Source organism: Mesocricetus auratus, unplaced genomic scaffold, assembly GCF_017639785.1.
Source record: "Mesocricetus auratus isolate SY011 unplaced genomic scaffold, BCM_Maur_2.0 Super-Scaffold_6730, whole genome shotgun sequence".
Taxonomy (NCBI): domain Eukaryota; kingdom Metazoa; phylum Chordata; class Mammalia; order Rodentia; family Cricetidae; genus Mesocricetus; species Mesocricetus auratus.
The window spans coordinates 14,902,873-14,918,800 of NW_024429184.1; the positions used below are offsets into that span (position 1 = coordinate 14,902,873).

The following is a 15,928-nucleotide window of genomic DNA, read 5'->3' on the forward strand; positions in this document are numbered from 1 at the left end:
AGAGCAGTCTGGTTGCTCATGAAGAGGTGTGTGAGGAGAGAGGTGATTGCTCTTAATGAAAGGAGGAAGAACCCCCACATCTCTCACAAGTGAAACTCAGATGCATAGCTAGAGAGGACCTTCAAAGGTCTGCTGGACTCTAGACTGGAGTCACTGTGAAACTTGCTGAAGTCCCCCTCCTTGCCCTTGGAGACTTAGAGACCTGTGCCTGGCCACAATAAGTCACCACCTCTGTTTCCACTTCTAAGAAGGGAAATTTTAGATCTGAGGCTAACTGTGAGTGCTGCTTAGTTACTTCACTTCAGCTCTCTTCACCTCATGAAACTAACTTTCCTCATTTGGCAAATAGAAAAATAATCAGTAGCACAGCTAAGTGAAAAGCAGGATATCTGTGGGAGACACGTTGTCTTTCTTCACTATCCATCAGCGAAGAGCACACTTTTTTTTCGAGACAGGGTTTCTCTGTATTGTTTTGGAGGCTATCGGTCCAGCCCGGCCTCGAACTCACAGAGATCCGCCTGCCTCTGCCTCCCGAGTGCTGGGATTAAAGGCGTGCGCCGCCAACGCCCGGCTGAAGAGCACACTTTTTATTATTATACTTTATTCTCTCTGTGTGTGTGTGTGTGTGTGTGAATCTGTACACATGCACGGCTGGAATGGGAACAGAGATGAATGTGACTCAAGCGTGCATCTAGTTCTTTTCCTGGCATTGGAGGTGGCATCAGCTGCCCTCCTCCCTGCATCCTACGGGCTGAGATCTTAGTAATCCCCTTTTTTAGTCTGTGCTTGCATTCCTTTCTGCTCGGTCTGTGGCAGTTGTACCCAGCCCAGTGTTTCCAGTGAGCACCTTGTGACAGTCCCACACCCCTCTCCTTCTACAGTGTCCACGGGCTCCGTGACGCAGGTGTCGTCAGTGAGCACCGACTCTGCAGGCTCCTCGTACTCCATCAGTGGCATCCTGGGCATCACGTCCCCCAGTGCCGACACCAACAAGCGCAAGAGGGATGAAGGTAAGAGGCAGCTGGGCATCCCTGTCAGGGATGGACCCATGAGCTCTGTGAGGGGCTCTCGGAGCATGAGCAGAAGGGCCAACTCAGCAGCCTTACCTGCAGGGGACCCGAGCTCCCAGGGCCCTGTCCTTTCCTCTGAGACAAGGAAGACAGACGGGCGCCTGTCTGGGACCCTTTGCTACCCGTTTTCACTGCTTGGGTGAGAAACGCCACCGTGGGCTGTGCTTTGCTGCTTTTAAGAGAGTCCTGAGGACGGAGATGGTACCTCAGGGCTGCTGTGTGGATGGTCTTAGCTTAGTGACACTGTCTCCTCTGTGGGTTCTGGAGGCAAGAGATGGGCTGGGCAGGGTAGCCACTGCTTTGCTCTGTGGTGAGGGGCATGAGGAGAAAGAGCAGGGACTGGAAGCACTCCTCTGTGAAGGAGATGGTGGTGAAAGGTGGAGGGGAATAAATCTCAGTTTTGCCCTTGGACCTGAGAGGAAGGCCTGGGGATTACAAAGATGACAGCCTCTTCCTGTGCTACCTGGGTTATTGGAGCTGGCCACTCCCTCTGGGAGTCTGTAAAACCTTACTCAGAAAGTGTGTGTGTGTGTGTGTGTGTGTGTGTGTGTGTGTGTGTGTGTGTGTGTAAGCTGTGGTCTGGGGGCCGGAGAGCAGACTGACAGAAACGTTGACTCAATTATCTGTCTGCTGGCGTGATTCTCCCTCAGCATCATGTAAGGGGTGTATGATGTTGCAAATACATGCCTAACTACTTAAGATCTGAAACTAGACATCTAGTCAGCCCTGTGGTGGATTGGCCTGGGGTCTTCGTGCCGCAGGCATTGGGGCTGGCCTCAGTGTGCAGTGGTAGTCCAAGCCCGAATGATTCATGGTTCTCAGAGTCTGCTTCACCTCCTTCCCCTGCTCCCATACTCCAGAACAGATGTCTGGAGTACTTAACGCAGCGGGTTGCTGTGCCAGCTTGCTGCGGGAGGCAGTGGGCCTGCCATCTCTGTTGGTTTATGGAGTTGATGGTGCCATCTTTTTTCTCTGTGTCACCTGAACTCTAGGCAGATGAACCAAGGTGGTGCCTGACTATGTTTGATCCCAGTGAAGGAACGGGTGCTAGGATGTGCCTTTGCAGCTGAAAAACTCAAGCAGAGATTTTTTTAGGAGAAAGCAAGAAAAAAATCTAGCTTAACGTTTATTAACGGACAGATTCTGATGCGGAGAGGCTATGGTGCTAGAGAGTTATATGGTTAGCTGTCTTTGATCAGGAGCGTTGTGGTCTCTCAGCCAGGCACATAGCAGCTCAGAAGGTGGTCGGTGTCCTTGAAGGTTCTGCTGGTCAGCTTGTTACCTGAGGATGATGGCTGCTCTGGAGATACTAATTTAAAGGCATTTATTTGTGTGTTTATTTACTGGTGGGGGTGCACAAGGGCCATGTGTGCACTCGGGGAGCAGAGAGCAGCTCGCAGGAGTCGGGATGTAGTGGGGGACGCCTGCAACCCTAGCACTTGGCAGGCGGAGCCAGGAATATGAGCTGAGAGCCAGGGTGGGCTACAGGGTGGGGGCCGTCTCAAAGACGACACAAAAACGTTCAGAATGAGACGTAAGACTGGATGGTCTGCGGTCCCCCCAGTCCTGAAGCCCCAGTTTCAGAAACCCGAGAAGACTTCTGGTGAAATTTCAGTGTATGCTACGGAGGCTGAGATAGAAAGACTTGGACGTCTTGGAAAATTCACAGAGTTGAGAAAAACAGGGAATTGAGTGAGGCCCCGCCCGGCTGCCCTGCTTCAGCAAGAACAGAGCAGGGCAAGCTGAGAAGCGGCTCCTACTGGGGAGACGTCTTGGGGCTGGGGGGGTACTGCCCAGGGCTCCACATCCTTTCTTACCCTCCCTCTGTATCCCCATGGATCCCTGCTCCAAAGAGAGGTGAAGGGGCAGAGCCAGCACCCTCATTTATCAGGGAAGGTCACCAAGGATCCAGGGTGCTCTGTGCCATGGGCAGTCACATGGCTTGTGTAGACTAGGAAGCAAAGGAACTGAAGAACCTGGGGCTTCGCCCTCTGGTGTTATCTGTCACTGCTGGTTCCTCCAGGCTGGAGCTGTGGAGGTGAAGCAGCCTGTGCCTGGGCAGGACCTTTGGCAGCAGTGAAAGAGTGGCGGGCAGTGAGCATGAGTAGTGGGTTGGATGATGCTGAGGGTGTGGTGAAGTCAGACCTTGAGGTTTGGGAGCAGAGGGTAGGACCCAGCAACCAGGTAACACACAGAAAGGCTGGGCTTGGCAGGAGCCAGCTGGGACAAGGCTACTCACCATGGATATGGAAGGGTGCTGGCCTTATGGTGAGCAGTCCCTGCAGGGAAGGGGCATCCAAGGGTCAGGAGGAAGACAGCCGAGCATGTCGCCCCACATCTTCAAGGTTAACAGAGACATCCCAGTGGGGCCCCTCACTCGGGGGGCTGTGCACTATCATCTCCAGCTGGGACTTGGATTTTGCCCTGTGGGCATTTCCTGCTCAGACCTCAGATTTGGGGAGACCAGAGATGGGGTACAACTTCATGCAGAGGGCAGGCGAGGGTCATCGAGAATGAAGGCTCCTAGCTCTCCAAAGGGCAGAGTATGAGGTGACCTCTCCCTGGGGGTTTGTTTTGACCTAAAGGTCTCAGAAGGCTCTTAGGAGATGTGTCAGAGGACTAAGGAGAGACATGCCAGTTACCAGAGGAGAGAGAGCATGCCGGTCAAAGGTAACAGAGAGTGTGTCCAGTCTGGGACTGCAGTGAGCCCCAGGACCCGAACCCGGAGAGGGGTGGCAAACATGTCAGGTGGCTCAGTACTGACTGCTGCCCCTGAAATCTTAGTTTGAAAATGGGATGGCTTTAGAGAAAGACTTTGCTGAATGTTTGGGTGTGTTCATGCAGTTTTGGAAATGATTGGCCCAGCAGCCTCGTTCAGCGGAAACAGAACAAAAGCCACAGGCGTAATGAACCACTTTCCGGACACCAAACAGTAACAAGACTGACTGTGTCCTCCTCTGCTTCTAGTACTCAGAGGTGGGGTTGAGTTCAAGACCAGCCTGGCTACACAGCAAGACTGTCGAAAAAACTAAAATCGAAGCTGGGTGTGGTAACACACACCTGGATCAGGAGTTTAAGTTTGAGCCTCAAAAGATAAACAAACAAAAATTCAATCAACCAACCAGTCTCCTACCCCACCCCAATAATGAGTACAAAGACAAAGAAAGAAGTGGAATTAGAGGTTGAGAAGATGGCTTGGTTGGTACTTGCTGCACAGGTGTGAGAGTCTGATTTGGCACCCCCTGCCCTAAAAGGGTTCACACATTGTGTGAGCCTGTATTCCTGCTCTGGGGAGACAGCCAGAGCATCTATGCTCACTGGCTAACTGGCCTAGCTGAAATGCTAAGCTCCAGGTTGATTGAGAGCCCTGTCTAAAAACAATAGTAACAATCTGGGGGACAATGGAGGAAGATATTTGACGCAAATCTCTGGCCTCAATATGTTTGTGCACCCACACACACAGAAACAAGTGGGATTAATAACATAGTTTCCTAGTGTAAAACGTTATCACTTCAACATGCAGTCAAGTCTTAGGATATGCCATGTTGCCTCTTTTTTTTTTTAAACTAAGTTGTTGAACTATGGTGTGCATTTTACAAGCATAACACATCTCTGGATGCCAAGCATCAGAAATCTCAAATCAGATGTTGTCAATCCTGTCAAAACAACGAAGTTTTATATTTTATGTGGCTCTTGCTTTTTTTTTACAATTGCTACTTGTTTTAAATGGATTGGTTAGTATTACTGCTGTATATGTGTGACGTTTGTGGGCTAGGGCACTCGCGTGTCACAGAGTGCACGTGGAGTTGAAGGCTCACTTTGTGGACGTGGGTCTCTCCTTTACCTTTATATGGGTTCTTGGCTGAACTCAAGCTTGTACCACAAGAACTTTCACCCTCTGAGTTGCCTCACCAGTGTGTTTTCTATTTTTAAAATTTAAGTATATTAAAGGAAATGAAGACAATTAGGTATGTGGTTGGTAGAACATGGCTCTAATCTCAGCGCTTGGAGAAATGATGCAGGAGGATGGGATGCTGGGAGTCTGAGGGAGGCCTGGATTGTACAGTGAGTTCACAGCCAGACTTGAATACATAACAAAACTATTTTAAAACAAGAAGAAAAACTTTAGTTCTCAGTTGTACTAGCTATATTTCCAGTGCTTACTACTACAGCTAATGACTACTGTATTGAACAGCACTGAGTATGTAATAGGTGGTCCATAAATGCTTACTGGTTGAATGGGTCACAGACTTTTCATCCCAGCACTCAGGAGGCAGAGGCAGGTGGATCTCTGTGAGTTCGAGGCCAGCCTAGTCTACAGAGCGAGTTCCAGGACTGCTCCATGGCTACTGAGAAACGCTGTCTTGAAAAACCAGAATGAGAGAGAGAGAGAGAGAGAGAGAGAGAGAGAGAGAGAGAGAGAGAGAGAGAGAGAGAGAGAGAGAGAGAGAGAGAGAGAAGAGAGAGAGAGAGAGTTCATAACTAATGAAGACAACAAGTGTATGTGGTCTCTGGTCTCTTTAGTCACAGGGCTTCCATCTAGCAGGTTGGAGCCTCCACAGAACGCCCTACTTGAGTCTGGGACCACAACAAACAACTTAGGACACTGAGAGACCAGCACATTAGCAAGGGGCCATTCAGACTAAAAATTTTAGGTTTCTCTCCAGGATGTGTCTTCAATCATAACTGGGGATGTGACCCTGTACCCAAAGTTCAGATGGACTGTTCCGTGACTGAGGCAGCATCAGGTCCCTGTGTCCTCTGAGGGAAGAGCCCGGGTTGTTAAAGGGGGCTACGGGGAGCAGAAGGCATCGAGTGTCTCATGCATTTTCCCTCACACCAGCTAGACTGGACCAAGATTAGTAGAACTCACTACTATCAGTGCAGTGACGTCCCTGTCACTGGATGTATGAACAGGGGCTGGACAAAAGAGGAGCAGAAGAGTCGAAGAAGGCGTCTGTTTTGGTTGCTGTGACCTTTGGAGGCTGTGACAGCCGAGGCAGCTAGTACTCCTGTGACACGCAGACATGGTCTTCCCATCCGTTTCTCCCTTCGCTCTCTTGTCCGACTTTGAATTACCTTTTTGTGGGACAGACCTGGGTAATGGCCCTGTCTTGGGTGGCTCTATCCCTTGCTCAGAGAGTCCTGGGAAGGCTTGGCTCCTCGAGGTGACCTTGTGGAGAGGCAGCCTGGTCCCTTACGCCCATACGTGACCTTTCATGGAGAAAGCTGTGGCAGTGGTCCCAGGACCCTGCTGGGTTTAGGGTTCAGTGCCACAGGCGGGACCTCTGTCTCTGGAAGACCCAAGGGAGCTGCTGGCAGGAACATCAGGCAGGGCGGTGAATAGCAGCCACGGGTGAAAGGGCAGCCCCTCTGCTGCTTCCTGGGACTTTGATCTTCAGCGAGGCTTCCTCTGCCTTCCTCCACTGGTCTCAGGGCCCCCATTCAGATCCCCTCGACCTCCCCTCCCCACCTCCCCCGAGTTGAAAGGCCTTGAATACAGGAGGTCAGTGGAGTGAGAATCCTTTCACCAGCTCAGAAAACAAATGCTATCCAGCACTGGTGTAGACAACTCTGGGCCAGAAGCTCCTGCAGAGGCAGCCAGGGTCAGTACAAACAGGCTTCTGGCTTTTTAGAGAGGACAGGAAGGACAGCCAAGACCTTGAGGGGCTGTTAAAATAAAGTCGAGTTGAGTGTGACCCCACAGTGAGGCTGAGGCAGTTGGCTGTGGACTCCTCTCATGACTGCTCTTGTTGCTAGGGTGCTTTTATACCTCTGGTGGTACCTTTTGTTTGGGGGTGCCTCTCATGCTGTTTTTATACCTCTGGTGGTACCTTTTGTTTGGGGGTGCCTCTCATGCTGTTTTTATACCTCTGGTGGTACCTTTTGTTTGGGGGTGCCTCTCATGCTGTTTTTATACCTCTGGGGGTACCTTTTGTTTGGGGGTGCCTCTCATGCTGTTTTTATACCTCTGGGGGTACCTTTTGTTTGGGGTACCTCTCATGCTGTTTTTATACCTCTGGTGGTACCTTTTGTTTGGGGGTGCCTCTCATGCTGTTTTTATACCTCTGGGGGTACCTTTTGTTTGGGGTACCTCTCATGCTGTTTTTATACCTCTGGGGGTACCTTTTGTTTGGGGGTGCCCCTCATGCTGTTTTTATACCTCTGGGGGTACCTTTTGTTTGGGGGTGCCTCTCATGCTATTTTTATACCTCTGGTGGTACCTTTTGTTTGGGGGTGCCTCTCATGCTGTTTTTATACCTCTGGGGGTACCTTTTGTTTGGGGGTGCCTCTCATGCTGTTTTTATACCTCTGGGGGTACCTTTTGTTTGGGGGTGCCTCTCATGCTGTTTTTATACCTCTGGGGGTACCTTTTGTTTGGGGGTGCCCCTCATGCTGTTTTTATACCTCTGGGGGTACCTTTTGTTTGGGGGTGCCTCTCATGCTGTTTTTATACCTCTGGGGGTACCTTTTGTTTGGGGGTGCCTCTCATGCTATTTTTATACCTCTGGTGGTACCTTTTGTTTGGGGGTGCCTCTCATGCTGTTTTTATACCTCTGGGGGTACCTTTTGTTTGGGGGTGCCTCTCATGCTGTTTTTATACCTCTGGGGGTACCTTTTGTTTGGGGGTGCCTCTCATGCTGTTTTTATACCTCTGGGGGTACCTTTTGTTTGGGGGTGCCCCTCATGCTGGGTTCTCCTAGCTCTCTGCGTGCTTTCCATTAGTAACCCACCCTACATACTTTCTTTTCTTTTTGTGTATTTTTCAATCTTTCTTATCAACCAACTTCTGTCACTTGGTCAAAGCCCTACCCAGCAAAGCCTTGCAGGACTGAGTTGTGGAGGGACGGGGAGGACAAGGCTCAGTCCTCATTCTTCCCATAGGTTGGTGGGCTCTGGTCTGTCTGTCTTTCCCTGGCCATGTTTTCTGCCCTCTGGGCAGAGGACAGAACAGAGTAGGGAAACCTCCTGTCAGATTTCCTGGAAGAAACTGGTATGGGCAAAGCTGGGACTCTTTTGTCAGGAGTTAGTGGCAGCCCTTGCCTGTAAATCTCAAGACTTCACAGACCTATGATCCCTGGGGAACCTGGCCTCCCCGAGATGCTGAGCCTGGGAGCCGGGGTCTAGAGCAGGAGTGGGATGGTCCCAGGACTTCCTGTAGTGAGATCTTGAGCAAGTACGGTGGTCTCAGAGCCTGTGCTTTGTCATTTGGGAGGGACAGGTGGCAAGAGTCTTGTAGATTATCTTGAGGTTAAAGGAAAAGGAAGCACCCCCCCTCGGAGGGTTTAAGTACACACTAAATAAATGGTGGCTGTGTGCTTGAGGTTGTGAGGCCAGCCTTGGGCGTAGGATGGTAGGCTCCAGCCACAGTTCAAGCTGCCCACCCCTGACTTCCTGTTTATAACAGTCAGGGGTGGGGGAGGGAGGGTCACTGAGGAATAGGGGAAGGAAAGCTGGGGAGCCCACGGACATCCAGGCTGAACAACAGTGCCCCCAGGTGTCGGCTGCAAAACCAGGGGCCCCTCTGTGTCTGTTTTCTTTTCGTAACACTTCAGTTGTGCTAGTTTCTAAGCCTCAAAAACCTAATGTTTCTAGAATCTGAGCCCAGACCCTAGAGAAAGGAGTTCTCAACCAAAGGCCATGGGAGGCAGGTTGCAGGAGTGGCCAAGGGTGTGTAAGCTTGTGTGCAAGTGTGTGAACCCTTGTGGTCAGGAGGGTGGGTAGTCCAGTACAGGCCAGAAGAGGGTGAGCTGGGAAGTCAAATTCTTGGGGGTGGGATCAAGGAGCCACACTGCAGATGTCCAGAACAGTGGGACTGAGATCATTTCTGTTATACTCCCCAGGGCATAAAGTTCTGGCGACACCCAAGGGTGTGTTGGGGGCCACAGAGATGCTAATGTCTGACTCTTCCTTGTCTAGACTTTAAAACCGTGGGCACTCCAGTTGAGATCCAGGCAGCCAACTGCAAGGGCTCCTGGGCAGAGAGTCCAGGTGGTCTCTTGCTGGGCTTCATGGGTCTTTCCCTAGGGCTTGGGGCCTGTCCCATGGGGCGGGGCAGGTTTCAGTTCCTCCCAGCTCTGGTCCCTCAGTTTCACTTTGATTCAGTAAGGGAGAGCCTGCGTGGGAGCCAGAGCCACTGACACCCCCCTCCCCTGTTTACATGCCTGCTTAGCCCAGGCCTTTCATAGTCCCCCAGGCTCCAGCACCCATTCAATGCTTTTGTGTTCAGGGAAACCCCAGGGATAGGACAAGTGTTTCTCAAATTTTGGGTATTGGGATCCCTTTAAACTTAAAACTTGTTGCAGATTAATTAAATTGTTAGGCTAATTAAAGCGGGTAAAATTAAAGTATTAATTTATGAAAGTAACAATAATAAACAAGTAATGTGTATAACAATAGCGTATAAAGCATGTCTAAGCACTGTTTTCCAAACTGAAAATTTAGGAGTGATACTGTTCTACACCCATGCAAGTGTATCCGGTGACAGAGGACAGCCTCCGTACTCGCTGTCATAGTGCCCCACTTCCCAGGTTCTGGAAAGCTCCACCGTGTGCTTGAGTGGGGGCAAATGACATTATGGGGAAAATTGTTCCAACCTCACAGAGCCCTGAAGGGTCTTGGGAACCCCCTGAGTCTCTGGCCTACACATTGGGGAGCTCTGCACAGAACAATCCTGGCTCTGAATGTGCCTGCTCTTCCGTCCTACAGACAGGGATAGTGGATACGTGGTTTTGGTTAAAAGAGAGGGGACATCAGGGTCTCTCATTCTTAACTGGGAGGGACACACCGGCTTTGGAGGTCCTCCTACACAGCAGACATGTGGTTCCTGACTCTTCCCTCAGCCGTGCTTTACAGAGAGGCGTGACCACCGAGCATTTGGTATTCCTGCAGAATGTCTGTCGGGTTCCATCTCACACCCTTTGTGCTTTCCCGTGTCTTCACTCAGCTCAGTTCTGCACTGGTCTGCAGGTCCCACCTTAGGCACATCTTTGGTGGGAGAAAAATCCAGCTATAACACTGATTGGGAGTGAGACATAATACAAGTAAAATAAGAAAATGCCTTTAGTATGTCTCTTGATGCCCGGTACTAGACGAAAAGCAGCTCTGAAAGGAGATTTTTGATCTGACCACACAGGGGCTCCTGGGCATTTCTAGAACACCAGGGGAGAGTGACTCACATGCAGGTGTGTGCACAGTGTGTCCAAATTCACTTTGACACCACGGTCTTCACTTTCACTTTCACTGGCGGGTGTGTCGTTTGCCTGCCCTCAGGCAAGCTGAGATGTTCCAGGGAACGAAGATGCTGCATTAGAAGAAGTTATAAAGAAGATGGTAGTGTGAGAGACATTCCTTATAGTGCCATCAAGTGAGCTATGAGCAAACAGAAAGGTGTGGCCCCCTGGGAAAGGATGAAAAGTGAGGCGGGGCTAGAACTTCCCAGCACCAACCGCCAGGTGGCACCATTGACCCAGGACAGCTTAGTTGCTGTCTAGGGTACCAGGGCATGGGTACTGGCCATTTGTGAATTGATATGCTTGCTCTTGGGCAGGAGTGGCATGCCTGGGTAGGCCATTTATTCGAGTCTCACTTTGCTGCTGGAGGAGAGACTGACCATGGTTGTTGGGGTGAATGCCATGTTTTTTTCACCTTCTGGCCAAGATGTCTTGACAACAAACCTTTCTAGGAATTCTTTGCTCTACCCTGAGCTTTTGCTTGGTGTGTGATCTTGGGCGAGTCACCACTTTGAGGCTTGTCTCTCTCATGCTAAAACAAACAGTTGGATCTTAATGGTCCCACGTTTGACGGTGTGTCAGGAGTGACACTGGTTCGGAGTTCCATTTTTGCTCTTTCTGTTAGCTGTGTGACCTTGGGCAGGTCACTTCTCACAGGACATATCTTTCAATAGATCATTTTCCTGGTTTTAAATAAAATATGTTTGGAAAATGCTTTGGAGTGTGTGTGTGTGTGTGTGTGTGTGTGTGTGTCTGTCCGTCCGTCCGTCCGTCCGTCCGTCCATGTCCCTGGAGAGTGTTAGACAGGCTTCTCGATGTCCTCTCTCCTTAGATTTGAATCTCTGCCTGTGAGCACTGGCAGGTGTCTGCTTGAAGACAGTGTGTCTCTGTCTTAGACATTTCTTCAGCCTCCTGTTGCTCTCCATCCCTGCTGCTCCTGCACTGGTCCAAACATTCTCTTCGTTCCTTTTGGACTACAGCCTCCATGCTGGTCTCTACTTCCTGATTTCTCCAAAGAGTCTGTCTTTCACATAGCACACTTAGCGTCTCCCCTGCGATTCTGTTCAGCTCCATGGCTCACAGCTGTAACAGTTCTCATCTACACATTACCCTCAGAAGCCCTTTGAACTGTACAAAGCTGACTGCCTCTTGAGACCCAGCCCCCACCCCCTTACCGACAGTCTGTCAAGCCGAAGCCCCTCCGGGGGTTCCTCAGGGCCTCCTGGCCTTTCCTGCTGACATCAGGCAGGTGGGCGAGTGTCAGACAACCCAGGGTCTACTTCCCCCATCACTACCCTGTGGCTTTGGGAGTGACATGTGAGCCTCGGTTTCCCCATACGTAAACAAAGGTACTGGTCGTGCCTGCAGCTGAGCCTGTGAGGTGCTGAGGAGACTCTAAGGCCTTTCCTTATGGTAGTGTGTCCCTTTCCTGCCCCTCCATAGCCCAGCTGACATTCCGTAACCTCAGGATCCAGCTTGTCACTTCCACAAAGCTCCCCTGCCCACCTGTCCTTTCAGGGCAGTTAATAAAAATGAAATGTCACTCATCCATCCCCCCATTTCCCTAAAACTGTGAGTTCCATGGGGGCAGGGTGCACACTTGTGGCAGTTACCATGCCACCTTAGAGCCCAGATCAGAGCCTGGTGGGTGGTGTCATCTATGTCTTGTATGAGAGACTGGATGTCTGAGGCATGGGTTTGGCTGGTTAGTAGGGGCAGGCTGTGGGATGGAACTCAAAGCCTTGCCCATTAGACTCTTTGTCTTCTGCCCACCCAAAGCCTCCAGCATGGCCACCAAACCCCATAGGAGGGAGCTGGGAAGACCATTCCTCAGCGGATGGAGCACCCTCTGGCCTAAGGCACACATGCATACATATGTGTGTCTAACATTCTCCTCTTGCCTGAGCGTGAACATGTGTTCCTAGTGTGAATGGATTGTGGCCCTGGCCAGGAGCTATAATAAAGAACAATATAATCACTAGCACTGACAAGTTTTAATGACATGCGCTTAAATGCTTGATGCAATTAATACAACCAGTTTACCAAATGGGTACTCTCATTACCCTCTATTTTACAGAGACTCAGAGAGCTCAGAGAAGTTGTCCAAGCTCACAAAGCTCAGCCCAGAGTTTGGCACTGTGGGCTGGTGCACCCTTACCTGCCACCCTGGTCTGCTTCTCAGTGTCACATTAGGACAGCACCAGGGTAGGGCAGTGTCCCCGGGGGCACGTCCCCAGCTATCTCCAGTCCTGCCGAGGCTGGACTGGGATAGACACAGCTTATGTCGCCTCTCAGGTCTCCATTTCTGACACTTCTCTAGCAACCCCTCTCTGCACTCTTCCCTGCCACATTTGCCAGTTAGCTCCAGCAGTGGCCCGCCACTCCATGGTGACACCATGGAGGCATGGGGTCCCTCCAAGCTACTGACCGCACAGCTGGAGGTCTTCCTTCATCCCCACCTTCTTTATCTGTCCAAAGGGGGGCTTCCCCTTCGTTTTTGGTAACTAAAAATGTTACCTATTGTATTTCACTTGCAATGGCCAGAGGAAATGTTTATTATTTTTCTCAGAGCAGAGCAGTTTCACCCCAACTCTAAGATTCCGCACCAAACCCTCGAGGGGGCAATTCTCCATCTCAGTTCTTTTGTCACCCCCCACCATCATTTTTCTCTCAAGGTCTCACTGTATAGCCATGTTGGCCTCCAACTCACAGTGATCCTCCAGCCTCAGTCTTCCAAGTGCAGGATTGTAAGCACCATGTCTGGTTTTCTCTCGTTTGATAAGGTTATTCTGGCTAGGTTCAGAAGAAGAAGAAGAGCCAACCAATTTATTCCTTTACTGAGATAGGGTCTGGTGTAACTCATGTTAGCCTTGACCTTGCTTTGAGTCCCAGGGTGATCTTGAATGTCCGATCTTCCCAATGGGATTGCCTGGACTGCAGGTGTACCACACACCCAGTTTATGTGGTACATCAGGGTCTTTCCCAGTGCTTTGTACACGCTGGGCAAGAACTCTAGACAGGCAGCGCGTTAGCCCCATGCTTCAGGAACTCCGCTGACCCCGGCTGTGCCAGCGGGAGTGGACTGTTGTGTGCCAGCGGGAGTGGACTGTTGTAGGCTGTGAGCTCACACAGACAGGGAGCAGCCTGGGTCCACCTTAGGTTTCAGCACAGCCTTGCTGTGTGGTCTTAGCCAGGGCCCCATTCAGATTCAGGAAGCCTGACAAGTCTTCCAGCTCCTGGTCCCCTCTCCTCTCTCCTCCTATGCCCCCCTTCTCCACTTTCTCTTCATTTCCTTTCTCTCTGAGACACAGACTCCATCCAGTACTTCTGAATGGCACTTTTGTTCAGTGAACATTTCTTCTCTGCAAAGGACGACTGCCCAGGTTTGTATCTTTTAAATGCCGGACATTTTATCAGTTAAGAACCCTCGTAGCGCTCTCTCAAGAGACAACCCCAGGGAGGCAGACAGAAGAGGCGGAGGGGAGGAAGGCTGGAGACAGCTGACAGGCAAACAGCAAAACCTCTCTGGGGCCCAAGGCTTCATCCCCCCAGCTCTTTCCGGGACCTTCTTCCTGATCTTCCTCATGGCTCAGAGAATCTTCCAGATCAACTTCACGTGTCTCCCTCTTGGCTCCCTGAAGGAGAGAGGGGTGAGAGCAAAGCCCAAATCTGAGTTGACCTGGTTCAAGGCTTCATTGAGATAAGGCTGGGAGCACTGGACTCCGAGTCCTGGGCCCTCAAGTCTTGCCCTCCCTTGCGGCTGATCTTGAGCAACCCTTTCCAGGCTTCAATGCCCCCTCCTCTTTCCTCTCCCCTTTCTCCTTTTGGGTGTGTAAGTGTGGCATGTATATGTCATGTGTGTGTGGTACATAGGAATGCGTAGGTGCACACAGCCATGTACACTCTCAGAGAGGCTGTAGAAGACCTCAGGAGTCTTCCTCTGTTGCTGTCCATGTAATTGCCTCTAGACAGGACTTTCACCAAACTGTTCTGCCTAGATTGTAGGCCACTGAGTTTGCAAGATCCAGATCTGTGCTACCTAACGCTAAGATTACAGATGTGCATGGCTGTGCTCTGCTCTTTATATGGGTTCCAGGACTCAGATTCAGAGCTTTGTCCTTGAAGAACAAGCAATCTTACCCACAGAGATGTCGCCACAGCCCTCCCCCACCCCTGCTTTTTGAGACAAGGTCTTGATGTGTAGCCTAAGCTAGCCTTGAACTCCTGATCCTCCGGCCTGGACCTCTCAAGGGCTGAGATTTCAGGCGTGTGCTACCACCCCAACTCCATTTTCCTACCAGCAAAGAGAGAGTGAACAATTCCCTCAAAGGCCTGGCAAGCCCCAGTGCCCAAGAAAGTGCTGTGTAAATGGCCGTACTCCATGCACCGACCAGAGCGTTAATGCAGCTCATCTTATGTATCTGCTTGAGGATCTTGCCCAAGAATGAGTTTTGCCATCTGCCAGGTGGGGACAAACAACAATGAAGCCAGCGCTTTCTGAAGACTGCAGGCCCCACTGGCCACTTGTCCTCTGGGAACTCTGGGATAATTTTCCTGCCTGTGCTCCAAGCACCTCTGTTGGAGGTGGTAGTGGTGATGACAATACCATCTTTTTCAGGAGTCAATCAATTCCAGTAGGAGAGGGTAGAGGCAGGAGGATCACTATTTCCAGGCCTACATAGACAGATTCTGTCCCAGAACAAAACAGAACCGAACACCACCAAATAGTAGCTCTGGGATGGGCAGAGCCTTTGTGTGGGGTCCATGAAGCCCTGAGTTTCATCCCCAGATCCACACAAAAAGGTGGTGGTGGTGGTGCACACCTGTAATCCCAGATCTCAAAAAGTGGAGGCAGGAAAAAAATCGCAAAGTTCAAGGTCATCCTCAGTTACACAGTGAGTTCCAGGCCAGCCTGGGATGCAAGAGACCTTGTTTCAAAGCCAGCCAGCCAGCCAGCCAGCAAACAGAATCTGCTTCAGAGGGTTGTGGGGGCTCAGACCATGCTTAGGGCTTGGCTCTGCCTGTGCACCAGGCAACTGGACCGATGCTCCAGCACACTCAAACCCGGGGCTTCGGCTGGCAGATTCCAAGCCTCCAAGTCCTTCTGAGCCTTGACTGATTAGGAAAACCAGGCGGGAACAACGAGAAGCGGTTTATTATAGGTCCGGTAAAAGTTGCATCCCAAGACCCTGCCTTTGCCACCTAGCGAAGGTCCCTCCTCCCGAAGCCGGATCTACTCCAGAGCTCGCTTAGTTCGCGCGCCCAAGGCCCTCCCTCCAATTTCCAGGCTGGACCTTCGGGTTCTTGGCCCTGGGAGGGCTCGGCCTTGCTTCACGCTGTAGAAGGAAAGCAAACCCAACGCGGCAGCACCGGGCGCCCTCGGGAAGGGGCTGCCCGCCTACGCGCCCCGCGCTGGGCCTCCGCTGAACATTTGCAATTTAATTGACATTTGGCGGCTGGAAGCCAATCAGTATAAGTCAATTGACGTTCCGAGATAAAACTAATCGGCGACCGGGAGCTGCTCCCGCCAGCGCCGCTGCGTCTGGGCCTCGGGACACAGCGTGGCGGCCGCTGCGCCGCGGGCTGGCCCCGGCAGGTAACGGCGCTGGCGCGTGTCTCGGCCCG

General features: G+C 51.3%; 1 protein-coding gene across 3 annotated transcripts in view; it reads left to right on the forward strand.

Moving 5' to 3' along the window:
- Pax5 (paired box 5) overlaps positions 1 to 15,928 on the forward strand; it is a 184,965-nt gene that overhangs the window by 31,442 nt on the left and 137,595 nt on the right. For all 3 annotated transcript variants that reach the window (XM_021232295.2, XM_021232297.2, XM_005078758.3), the window contains one exon: positions 882 to 1,010. In XM_021232295.2, the coding sequence (XP_021087954.1) occupies positions 882 to 1,010 (129 nt within the window). The remainder of the gene's footprint in view (positions 1 to 881; positions 1,011 to 15,928) is intronic.